Source organism: Schistocerca cancellata, chromosome 2 (assembly GCF_023864275.1).
Source record: "Schistocerca cancellata isolate TAMUIC-IGC-003103 chromosome 2, iqSchCanc2.1, whole genome shotgun sequence".
Classification (NCBI taxonomy): domain Eukaryota; kingdom Metazoa; phylum Arthropoda; class Insecta; order Orthoptera; family Acrididae; genus Schistocerca; species Schistocerca cancellata.
Window position 1 is genome coordinate 270,862,744 of NC_064627.1, and position 13,365 is coordinate 270,876,108.

Genomic DNA, 13,365 nt, shown 5'->3' on the forward strand with positions numbered 1-13,365 from the left:
TTGTTTCATAATATCATGGAAACGAAATTTATTCGATAGCTGATATAAAAGCAGTTTGTTTGTTATCGTTCCTAATAGAAAAATGGCAAAATGAATATCTGGGAACGCCAGGTCTGACAGCTAGTTGATGATATCGTTGAGACAATATGGGGACTTGTAGAGGTCGTCTGCAGCTGGGCTCTAAGATAGTCAGAAACACCTGTGTCTGCACCAGCACTGTAGTCTGTCGTCTGGTCTACTACGGATCACCCGTCCAGCTTTACTTAGCGGAAAAGCCAACGACCTCCACGTTCTGTGATATGGCGTGGATTGCCAACACTTTGTTCCCATGCCCGTGGTTTCACCGTTATTCTACCATTTTCTGCAGGCTATCATGAGAGTATCACGCGAAAAAGCCACACTGCTTCGACGTTTTCAAGATGCTAGTTTTTAGGCTCCTAGCCATAGCAGTCTTCCCTTTGTCAAAGTTGCTTATGTCACTGGATTTTCCCGACTACTGTTCATATCGTCTTCTGAGTGATAACCCGTTCATCTTTGCTCCACACATATAGCTTCCTTGCCGAGTCACGCTACCGTGACAGTACAAGGCGTCATTCCTTCTCACGGCGGGTTGCGGTCCATAATGTTCAGACGCGTCAGTCTGGGTGAGATCGTCACGCAAAACCTGGTCGACTAAAACGTCTGGACCATCCGGTGGACTGGCGGATGATACACACTGCGAAATCCCGAAGATTAGCTAAAATTTACAGACGCGCGAAATATGGCACGGACTTCAATGCGAGATGCCTTTAATAGGTTCCACAACGAAACATTGTCTCGAAATTTGGTAGAAAATCCAAAGAAATTCTGGTCGTATGTAAAGTACACAAGCGGCAAGACGCAGTCAATACCTTCGCTGCGCAGTGCCGATGGTACTGTTACCGACGACTGTGCCGCTAAAGCGGAGTTATTGAACGTAGTTTTCCGAAATTCCTTCACCAGGGAAGACGAATGGAATATTCCAGAATTTGAAACACGAACAGCTGCTAGCATGAGTTTCTTAGAAGTAGATACCTTAGGGGTTGCGAAGCAACTCAAATCGCATGATACGGGCAAGTCTTCAGGTCCAGATTGTATACCGATTAGGTTCCTGTCAGGTTACGCTGATACAATAGCTCCCTACTTAGCAATCATATACAACCGCTCAGTCACCGATAGATCTGTACCTACAGATTGGAAAATTGCGCAGGTCGCACCAGTGTTTAAGAAGGGTAGTAGGAGTAATCCATCGAACTACAGACCTATATCATTGACGTCGGTTTGCAATAGGGTTTTGGAGCATATACTGTATTCAAACATGATGAATCACCTCGAAGGGAACGATCTATTGATACGCAACCAGTATGGTTTCAGAAAACATCGTTCTTGTGCAACGCAGCTACCTCTTTATTCGCACGAAGTAATGGCCGCTATCGACAGGGGATCTCAAGTTGATTCCGTATTTCTAGATTTCCGGAAAGCTTTTGACACCGTTCCTCACAAGCGACTTCTAATCAAGCTGCGGGCGTATGGGGTATCGTCTCAGTTGTGCGACTGGATTCATGATTTCCTGTCAGGAAGGTCGCAGTTCGTAGTAATAGACGGCAAATCATCGAGTACAACTGAAGTGATATCAGGTGTTCCCCAGGGAAGCGTCCTGGGACCTCTGCTGTTCCTGATCTATATAAATGACCTCGGTGACAATCTGAGCAGTTCTCTTAGGTTGTTCGCAGATGATGCTGTAATTTACCGTCCAGTATGGTCATCCGAAGACCAGTATCAGTTGCAAAGCGATTTAGAAAAGATTGCTGTATGGTGTGGCAGGTGGCAGTTGACGCTAAATAACGAAAAGTGTGAGGTGATCCACATGAGTTCCAAAAGAAATCGGTTGGAATTCAATTACTCGATAAATAGTACAATTCTCAAGGCTGTCAATTCAACTAAGTACCTGGGTGTTAAAATTACGAACAACTTCAGTTGGAAAGACTACATAGATAATGTTGTGGGGAAGGCGAGCCAAAGGTTGCGTTTCATTGGCAGGACACTTAGAAGATGCAACAAGTCCACTAAAGAGACAGCTTACACTACACTCGTTCGTCCTCTGTTAGAATATTGCTGCGCGGTGTGGGATCCTTACCAAGTGGGATTGACGGAGGACATCGAAAGGGTGCAAAAAAGGGCAGCTTGTTTTGTATTATCACGTAATAGGGGAGAGAGTGTGGCAGACATGATACGCGAATTGGGATGTAAGTCATTACAGCAAAGACGTTTTCGTCGTGGCGAGATCTATTTACGAAATTTCAGTCACCAATTTCTCTTCCGAATGCGAAAATATTTTGTTGAGCCCATAGGTAGGAATGATCATCAAGATAAAATAAGAGAAATCAGAGCTCTAACAGAAAGGTTTAGGTGTTCGTTTTTCCCGCACGCTGTTCGGGAGTGGAATGGTAGAGAGATAGTATGATTGTGGTTCGATGAACCCTCTGCCAAGCACTTAAATGTGAATTGCAGAGTAGTCATGTAGATGTAGATGTTGATGTAGATATTTCATGATGGTGAAGGATGACTGGAATGGGAGATGGCGACTCCTCTATTATAGATAGAGGAAGGATAATCAGCGAATAAGCAGTAAGTAGAAGGTTATGTCCCGACGTTTCTGAAGTTGTATAGGTCAAAAAAAGAAACGACACACAATGAAAGAATTTGATGATTCATTCAAGATCAAGAGCTTCACAAATTGAGCTAAGTCAATAACGTGTTGACCGCCTATGAAGCAAGTTATTCGGCTTGCCATTATTTGATATAGTTGTTTGATGTAATCCTGAGGGACGTCGTGACAGATACTCTCCAATTGTCACGTCAGATCGTCAAAATACCAAGACGGTTGGAGGGCCCCCCACACAATGCTCCAAACGTTTTCAGTTGGGGAGGAATTCCGCGACCTTGCTTACCCAGGTAAAGTTTGGCAAGCACGAAGACAAGCATTAGATACTCTCGCTGTGTGTGGGCGGGCATTATACTGATGAAATATAATCCCAGGATGGCCGGCCGCAGTGGCCGAGCGGTTCTAGGCGCTTCAGTCTGGAACCGCGTGACCGCTACGGTCGCAGTTTCGAATCCTGCCTCGGACATGGATGTATGTGATCTCCTTAGGTTAGTTGGGTTTAAGTAGTTCTAAGTTCTAGGGGACCGATGACCTCAGATGTTAAGTCCCATAGTGCTCAGAGCCATTTGAACCATTTAAAACCCAGGATCAAATGCCATGATGGGAAACAAAACGGGGCGTGGAATACCGTTGACATGCCGCTGCGCTGTAAGGGTGTGGCGGATGGCAACCAAAGCGGTCCTGCTACGAAAATAATGGGACCTCAAACCATCACTCCTGGCTGTCGGACCGTATGGTGGATGACTGTCAGGTTGGTATCTCACCACTGTCTGGGGCGTTCCAGACACGTCTCTGGACTGGAATCTCATTAATTGGAATAGAATTGTGCTGAGTTATAAGTCCCGCTTCGAATGACCAGCGAAGAAGTGTCTGGAGACGCCCCAGACAGTAGCGGTATACCAACCCGACTGCCACCCGCCGTATGGCCCGACAACCAGGAGAGATCTGGGGCGTCGTTTCATGTCATAGGATGACCCTTTACAGCACAGCGATATGACACGGTATTCTACGCCCCGTTCTGTTGCCCTCCACATATCAGCAAGGTAATGCCCGTTCGCACGCGGCAAGATATTCTACTCTTTGTCTTCGTGCTTGTCGAAACCTACCTTGGGTAGCAGTGTCGCCGGACATCTCCCCATCTGACAACGTTTGGGGTATTATGGGTAGGACCCTCCAATCATCTCGGGATTTTGACGATCTAACCAGCCAGCTGGATGGAATTTGGGACAATATGTCTTAGGAGGAATTGCAACAACTTTATCAATCAATGCGAAGCCGAATAACTGCTTACATAAGGGCCAGAGATGGACCATCACGTTATTGACTTGCTCAAGATATGAAGCTCTTTCTCCTGAATAAAGCATCCAATTTTTTATGCAACTGTAAACATTTAATATAATGTAGGCTTTTACAGCCTGTGTTGTCTTCTGTTAAAACTTCCGGGCTGAGAGGCCGTGGTCGATGTATAAAATTTCCACCTGACGTTTCGTCTCCATCTGCGGGAGACATCTTCTGAGGTCTTCCGCCTATTGCCACTGAGGTACTCTCGCATTTATAGAGCGCATAGAGGTAATTGAAAGGGTGGATGGGACGCTGGGCCACAAGGTATATAGAAAGAACACTCACACGGATCGATACCTCCACAAGGAATCAAACCATCATGCTAGGCAAAAAAGCCTTGGTGGACAGAGCCTACAGAATCAGCGAGCCGGCTTACTTACAAGATGAACTAAACCATTTACGGTCAGCCTTCATGAAAAACGGATATACCTGCAAGAAAATTGATCGAGCTCTCCATCAGAGAAGAAAAGCAGCCAGAAGTCCAGAGCAACAACGGTCACCTACTGGAAAAGTTTTCCTACTGTTCATTGATAAAGTCACGGACCGTATCGGGAAAGTTCTGGCCAAGTATGGGATCGAAACACTCTTCAGACCCACCAAGAAGATTAAGGAATATTTAAGAACTGCAGCTGGCCGAAGTGGCCGTGCGGTTCCAGGCGCTTCAGTCTGGAACCGCGAGACCGCTACGGTCGCAGGTTCGAATCCTGCCTCGGGCATGGATGTGTATGTCCTTAGGTTAGCTAGGTTTAACTACTTCTAAGTTCTAGGGGACCAATGACCTCAGAAGTTGAGTCCCATAGTGCTCAGAGCCATTTGAACCATTTAAGAACTGCAAAAGACGCCCGACACTCCGTAGCAACACCTGGAGTATACAAAATTCCATGCAGTTGTGGACAAGTGTATATTGGAACAACGAGATGAACTGTAAACACCCGCTTAGCCGAACATAAAAGAAATTGTTGCTTAGGAAACATCGAAAAATCGGCTGTAGCTGAGCATGTTTTTCGAGATGGGAACCACGAAATTAAATTTAGTGAGACACGCGTTCTAGCACTAACATCCCATTAATATGCGCGCATGTATAGAGAAGCAATAGAGATTCACAAACAGCATAACAATTTTAATAGAAAAGAGGAAGTTTTAAAGTTAGACAAAATATGGTTGTCGTCGTTGCGCAAGCAGAATGATAATCGATTACTCTTAAGCGAGAATGATGACGCCTTCCAAAGATAGGCATACCGTCGGCATCACGTGACGAATGGTGGTGCCCTCTATACGTTCTATAAATGCGAGAGTGCCTGGAGCCTCAGTCGCAGTAGCCGGACGACCTCAGATGATGTCTCCCGCAGATGGAGACGAAACGTTAGGTGGAAATTTTATACATCGACCCCGGCCTCTCAGCCCGGAAGTTTTAACTGAAGACTGTAAACATTTGTTTGTTCGTACACATACATCTATCGATTTCTGTCCCATTCGGATAATTCCTTATTTGTGCGCCTTTTTTAAGTGTTTACTTTTTTCTTTTAGAGTGTATTTCAGTGCAAATATACATTGCGCTACGCAGAGGCGGGAATTTAGTTTGAAACTGTGGCACTGTACTTACGGTTGGACGCCCTCGACGTCGAAGTAGTGGAAGCGCAGACGCACCCGCTGGGTGCCGGCGCCGTGGAAGAAGTAGTGACACTCGGTGTCCCTGGGGTACAGCCCGGGGAAGTTGGGGCTGGTGACGTAGCCGCTGGTCGCCTCGCTGCTGTTGAAGGCGAAGCCGCACGGCCACTCCGACAGCTGCCGGCCGCCGCCACCCAGCACGCCGAAGTCTGCAACAGCCGACGGTGGACCGCTGCGAGAGCGCCGCTACATCAGCGCAGAGGATACAGTGGTGTCGGCATGGGCGAGTACTCCGCGATATTTGTTAAAGCCAGCTGAGAGTAATAAAAGTGGGATGTGAACGGAAAAAGAAAACAGCACAAGTGCGAGTAAGACTGGGGCTCTGACGATTCCGTACAAACTTAATTATCTGTATGTCCATTTTTTCACACTCTGTAAGTCCATCTTTCCACAGGCGGTGTCGGGACCTCAGCTGTTCAGTACAGAATGTCAAAAATCAAACACCTTTCAGCCGTCTGAGTTTCCAAATTGTTATTTTGGCACTGAGCACTATGGGACTTAACATCTGAGGTCATCAGTCCCCTAGAACTCAGAACTCCTTAAACCTAACCAACCTAAGGACGTCACACACATCCATGACCGAGGCAGGATTCGAACCTGCGACCGTAGCGGTCACGCGGTTCCAGACCGAAGCGCCTAGAACTGCTCGACCACAGCAGCCGGCAAATTGTTATTTTATTAGGTTACCAGTTTCGGCGATGCATTATGCCATCACCTGCCGAGAAGGCACGTGATATTTGAAGTAATCACTATCTCAAAAATTTACGGATATGGTTTCTAATAACTTCTGTTTCAAAATCTATTTAACTGGTAACTGATTTCTGATAGCACTTTTGCTTAATTTGATTTCACTCACTGATCACTGGTATGTAGTAAAGTGATGATACAATAAATTATTAAATACAGTACTGACAAGATTACCTTAATTTTCCAGAGTAACATTTCTAATTTCAGAAAACGATTGAAGAATAAAACATGAATGGCATCATTTGAAAATGGAATTCGAAAACATGTAAAACCTCTTTTACAGGGGTGATTAGCTGCAAATGTCTGAAGAGTGTTCGAAAGGAACAACACTTCCCCCTACGCTAGAAGTTATTCCCTAATGTCTATTAAAACATGTCCCACATTCTAGACTCTTTTTTGTCAGTGTCTTCCATATGCTCCTTTCTTTGTTGATTCCGTGGAGAACCTCCTCTTTCCTTATTTTATTAGCACACTTATATTTTCAACACCTTTCCACAGCGCCACATTTCAAACTGTCTGATTCTCTTCTTTTTCGGTTATTCACTGCTTTACAACGCTGTGCTCCAAACGTACATTCTCTCAAATTTCGTCCACAAATTCCGTCCTATGTTTGACACATGTAGCATTCTGTTAGCGAGGTATTCTTCCTTTTCCATTGTTGGTTATCTTTTCATGTTCTTCTCATTTCATCTGTCGTCTGTTATTTGGTTTTAAGACTTCTCATGGTACCAAAATTCAATCAAGCCATCTACTTAATGGTACTCAATTTTAATAACTTTCTCACTGGTATCATTTTCGCTACTCCTAATTATTTTCACCTCTCTTCGATTTATTGTCAGTCATATTCTGTGGTGATTGCACTGTTCATTCTATTCTTCCTTCACCTCACTGTCATGGATATCCGTTCACTGTGAACTTAAATTTCACTAACGAAACATTTTTTTTAAATTCCCGTATTGCTTACACATGTACCGGTTGAACAGTAGAGGAGAAAGACTGCTTGTCCGTCTTACACTATTTTTAATTCGAAAACTTTTCTCTTTGTTTATTTCCTTTGTTCTCTTTTGGAACTTGCAGATTTGTAAATAGCAGATCTTTCCCGACACCTTACTTCTAATTTTCTGAGCATTTCTTAGATCTTGCAGCATTTCACACTGTCAAATGCTTCTTTTCTGTCGACAAAATCTTGTGCTCGTAAGTTAATTATCCTAATATCTTGCTACCACAATCAAATGCAACGTCGGAACAGCTTCTCTGGCGCTTTTATCTTTTCTAAAATCAAACTGATTGTCATCTGACACATCCTTTCCATTGTTCCATATATTATTATAGTCAGCCACGTGGATGCATGTTACGTTAAGCTCTGTATGCGGTATTTCTGACATGTACCTGCCATTGCTATAACCAAATTGGGTGGACGACATGTATCAGGAAGTCTCTTTATTTTAGAAGGCCCGAAGGACAGTTACATCACTTCCTTATCTGATATAAAACTCTGTTAAATTATGACTCTAATACTGGGTCTCCTATGTACTCCTAATCGACTTCGATATCTTCTGTCGCATCTTCCTTTTCGAAGGGGGATTCAACACGGTTAATTCCATCGAATAAGTTTTCCCAGTGGAAGACACCGGGCTCTTATTCGGCATGTGGTGGTTCGATTCCGGGTCCGCTGCTCGTGGTCTCACGGTCGCGTTCTCGGTCTCGGTTTCGATTCCCGGTGGCTTCAGGGATTTTCAACTGCCTCAAAATGACTGGGTGTTTGTGTTGTCCTCATCATTTCATCGTCATTCCTGAATGTGGCGAGGTTGGACTGAGCAAGGGTTGGGAATTTGTACGGGCGCTGATAACTGCGGAGTTGGCAGCCCCACAAACCAAACATTATCATCATCATCATCATCATAGAATTCCGGTGCAGCTGTGATTTCCTTCAAAAGCTTAGTCAGAATGCAGTGATCTCCTACCCCAATCCGTCTGTGACGACGTGATCGTCTTTTTCTTTTGGGTCATCAGTCTTCTGACTGGTTTGATGCGGCCCGCCACGAATTCCTCTCCCGTGCCAACCTCCTCATCTCAGAGTAGCACTTGCAACCTACATCTTCAATTATTTGCTGGATGTGTTCCAATTTGTGTTTTCATCTACCATTACTACCCTGTACAGCTCCATCTAGTACCATGGAAATAATTCTCTGATGTGTTAACAGATGTCATGTCATCCTGTACCTTCCTCTTATTAGCGTTTTCCACATAGTCCTTTCCTCTCCGATTCTGCGCCGAACCTCCTCATTCCTTATCAGTCCATCTAATTTTCAACATTCACCTGTAGTACTACATCTGAAATGCATCGATTCTCTTCTGTTCCGGTTTTCTCACAGTCCATGCTTCACTACTACACAATGCTGTGCTCCAAAAGCACAGGTTCTAGGCGATTCAGTTTGGAACCGCGCGACCGATACGGTCGCAGGTTCGAATCCTGCCTCGGGCATGAATGTGCGTGATATTTTTAGGTTAGTTAGGTTTAATTAGTTCTAAGTTCTAGGGGACTGATGAACTCATATGTTAAGTCCCATAGTGCTCAGAGCCATTTGAACCATTTGAACGAAAAGCACATTCTCAGAAATTTCTTCCTCAAATCAAGTCCTATGTTTGATATTGATACACTTATCTTGGCTAGAAATGCCCTATTTGCCATTGATAGTCTGCTTTTGTTGGCCTCCTTGTTCCGTCCGTCGATGGTTATTTTACTGCCTAGGTAGCAGACTTTCTTAACTTCATCTACTTCGTGACCATCAGTCCTGATGTTAAGTTTCTCGGTGTTCCCATTTCTGTTGTTTCCCATTACTTTCGTCTTTCTTCACTCAATACATATTCTGTACTCACTAGATTGTTCATTCCATGCAGCAAATCAGGTAATTTTTCTTCACTTTCACTCAGGATAACAATGTCATCAGCGAATGTTATCATTGATATCCTTTCACCTTGAATTTTAATTCCATTCCTGAACCTTTCTTTTATTTCCATCACCGCTTCTTCAATGTACAAATTGAAGAGTAGGGAGGAAAGACTATATCTCTGTCTACACCTTTTTTAATCCGAGCACTTCGTTCTTGGTTATCGACTTTTTTTATTCCCTCTATGCTCTTGTACATTTTGTGTGTTAACCGTCTCTCCCTATACCTTACCCCTATTTTTCTCAGATTTTCGAACGTCTTGCACCACTTTACATTGTAGAACTCTTTTTCCAGGTCAATAACTCATGTGAACGTTCTTTTTTTCTTTCCTCTTGCTTCCATTATCAGCCACAACGTCAAAATAGCCTCTCGGGTGCCTTCAGCTTTTCTAAAGCCAAACTGATCGTCATCTACCGTTCCTGGGACGGTAAATCCTAGGCTTGTCCGCCTCGGTAGTCGCGGGACCAGCGCAGCTGCTTGCTAACCGAAGGGCACAGGGATCGATCGCCGGTCGGATCGGAGAATTTCACCGCTAGGAGACCGGCTGTTTTCCTTATCTTCGTATCATAATCACTGACTCAAAAGTCGCCTGAATGGCGTTACATAACTTCGTACCAGGGAACAAGTGTATATTCAGATCAGTCAAAATAATCTTTCACATCGTCTTTCCAATGTTGAGATAGGAGTATGTGCAAGACCCCAAAGCCTTTAAATTTACAAAAAAAAAAGAAAACGTAGTATAGTTATATCTGCTGACAAATCAAATTGAAACGAGATGGGAAGTGGTAGGAGATATTTTTGGGGGTAAGTTCGTTTTCCGACAAGAGGAGGATATGTTTCGCTTACTTCACACTTGTTGTTGTGAATGTAGATATATGCACTGTATTATCTCGAGAAACAATTTCAACATAATCTACACCCTAAGAAAGAAACACGACACACCACGAAGAAATAATCCGAATAAGATGGAAATCGGTAGATGTATAGACAAACAAGTGATTACAACTTCAGAAAAATTGGTTGGCTCTTTAACCCCAACAATACGGCCTGTATCAAATGCTGAAATTCGCAAAGGCTTTATGCCATCGTATCGACATGTCCCCTGTTTACTATCCTCGCCAGCTGCGCTTTCAAACTGCGCTACATCTCACACATTCATCCATCGGCCGGCTAAGTTTACAGTTTTGCGTTTACTGTCGACACGTGCATGAATACCAGTTTGTGATCAAATTCCATAACAACTCCGTCTTGTGTCCGGTTTCAGTCTTAACAGATGTGCTACAATCTTGTCTCATTTTCTAGTCAATGTTTTCCATATATTCCTTTTCTTGCCGATTCTCTGGAGAACCTCCTCATTCCTTACTTTATCAGTCCATCTCATTATCAACATTCTTCTGTCGCACCAAATCTCAAATACTTCTGGCTACCCACTGTCGATGTTTCGCTACCACACAATGCTGTGCTCAAAACGTACGTTCTCAGAAATTTCTTCCTCAGATTATGGCCTATATTTGAAACTAGTAGACCTCTCTTGGTCAATGCTGGTTGGCTTTTGATATCATCGTTGCTCCGCCCGTTATGCGTTATTTTGCTGCCTAGATAGCAGAATTCCTTAACTTCATCTACGTAGTGATCATCAATCCTGATGTTAAGTTTCTCGCTGTTCTCATTTCAGCTACTTCTTAATATTTTCGTCTTTCTTCAATTTACTGTCAATCCATATTCTGTACTCAGTTAACTGTTCATTCCATTCAACATATCCTACAATCCTTGTTCGCTTTCACCGAGGATAGCAATGTCATCAGAGCATCTTATCAATGATAGATATTCTTTCTCCCTGAATTTTAATCCCTCCCTCGAACCTTTCTTCTGTTTCTCTCATTGCTTCCTCGATTCAATGAAGGAGGCAGAATCAGCAGTGATCAACGGCATAGGGATGAGAAAGCAGTGAAAACCACTGCATTAAAGACACACAGGACACGAGGCCTGTATCTCGAAAAGTATCATGATGATCTCTCCAATGGCAAAAGATTCCGGAATAAGCCCCCATTCGGATCTCCGGGATTGCCAAGGAAGAGGTGACCATGAGAAAAAGACTGAATAACCAACGAAACCATAACGTTCCACTAGTCGGGGCGTGGGATGCCAGATGTTTGAACGTCACAGGGACGCTAGAAACACTGAAAAGGGAAATGTTAAGGCTCTATCTAGATAAAGTGGGCGTCAGAAAACTGAAATGGAAACAAGACAAGGATTTCTGGTCAAACGAGTATGGGGTAATATCAACAACAGCGAAAAATAATATAGCAAGAGAACGATTCGTTATGAATAGGAAGGTAAGGCAGAAAATGTGTTACCGTGAACATTTCAGTGATAGGGTTATTCTCATCAGAATCGACAGCAAATCAGCACCGACAACGATACTTCAGGTTTGCATGCCGACGTCGCAAGCCGAAGATGAAGAAATAAAGTATATGAGGCTATAGAAAGGTGATTCAGTATATAAAGGGAGATGGAATATAATAGGCACGGGAGACTGGAATGCATTTGTAGGGGAAGGATTGGAAGAAAGGGTTAGGGAGAATTTGGGGTTGGTAGTAGAAACGAAAGAGGAGAAAAACTAATCGTGTTCAGACATAAATGTCAGTTAGTAACAGGGAATACTATGTTCAAGAATAACAAGTGGAGGTACACTTGGAAACGGCCGGAAGATACGGTGATTTCAGTTACATTATGTCATGGCCAGGCAGAGGTTCCGAAATAAAATATTGGATTGCAAGGCGTACCCAAGACAAGATATAAACTCAGATCACAATTTAGTAATGATATAGAGTAGGCTGGAGTTCAAGACAATAGTCAGGAAGAAATATTGCACAAAGAAGTGGGAGGTGGAAGTATTAAAAAATGAAGAGATACGTTTGAAGTTCTCTGAGGCTATAGACACCGCGATAGTGAATGGCTCTGCAGGCAGTACAGTTGAAGAGGAATGGACATCTCTAAAGAGGGAAATCACAGAAGTTGGAAAGAAAACAATAGGTACAAGGAAGACAACTGCGAAGAAACCATGGATAACATATGAAATATTTCAGCTGAACGATGAACGAAGGAAATACCAAAATGTTGAAGGAAATTCAAGAATACAGAAATAAAAGTCATTTAGTACGTAAGTAAATAGGAAGTTCAAGGAAGCCAAGGCAAAATGTCTGCAAGAAAAATGTAAAGAAACTGAAAAAGATATGATTATCGAAAGAATGGATTCATCATAAGATAGGGATGTAGTCTTTACCCTTAACGTTTTTTAGCCGCCTAATCTACAGGGTGTCTGGAAAGTAACTACCTATTATAAAATTGCTGCAGAAGTTAGATATCAATCAACTCATAATGGAAATAATGTGTACAAATAGGTCATTAAAGACGTTTGGATTTCTACATTGAATGTGCGGACATGCGTCCGCTGGTCACGATTTATTATTGCCATATGAACTACGGTACAGCTGCAAACATCTGACTACCAGGCCAAACTTGCGCTCCAAACAAGGCATTTGTTGCATCTCCAGCTGGCACTGAAAGACTGTGATAGCAGAATGGAGAATGGAGTGTCGATGTTGTGTTGGCACGAAGAGTGGCCTCGACCATTTAATTACATCCACTCGAATGACGAGGCAGTATTCGATGTGCGAAGTTTTATCAGTCGACACAATTGCCATGATGGGGTTGTGGAAAAGACGCAATATCGTCGGAAAGTGACCGCGTGGAATGACAGTCACAAATGTTATCAGGCCATTCATCCTGCGTGGCATAATGATCGCAGAACTGTACTTGAGGGTGCTTTAAAATTATGTTTGGCCCACAATATCTGCATGGGACAACATTGAAGACATTTTTAAGAAGATGGCGCACCATCTCACTTTGCAAACGACGTGCATGGGTGGTTGGATGAAAAGTATCCAGGACATTGACTGTGAAGACGCGGAT

The 13,365-nt window shown here is 43.4% G+C and overlaps 1 protein-coding gene across 1 annotated transcript in view; it reads right to left on the minus strand.

The window, feature by feature from the left end:
* The window catches only part of LOC126153199 (suppressor of lurcher protein 1-like), a 200,674-nt gene that overhangs the window by 94,924 nt on the left and 92,385 nt on the right, over positions 1 to 13,365 (minus strand). Inside the window, exon 4 of the mRNA XM_049916053.1 lies at positions 5,628 to 5,841. Coding sequence (XP_049772010.1) covers positions 5,628 to 5,841 — 214 coding nt within the window. The remainder of the gene's footprint in view (positions 1 to 5,627; positions 5,842 to 13,365) is intronic.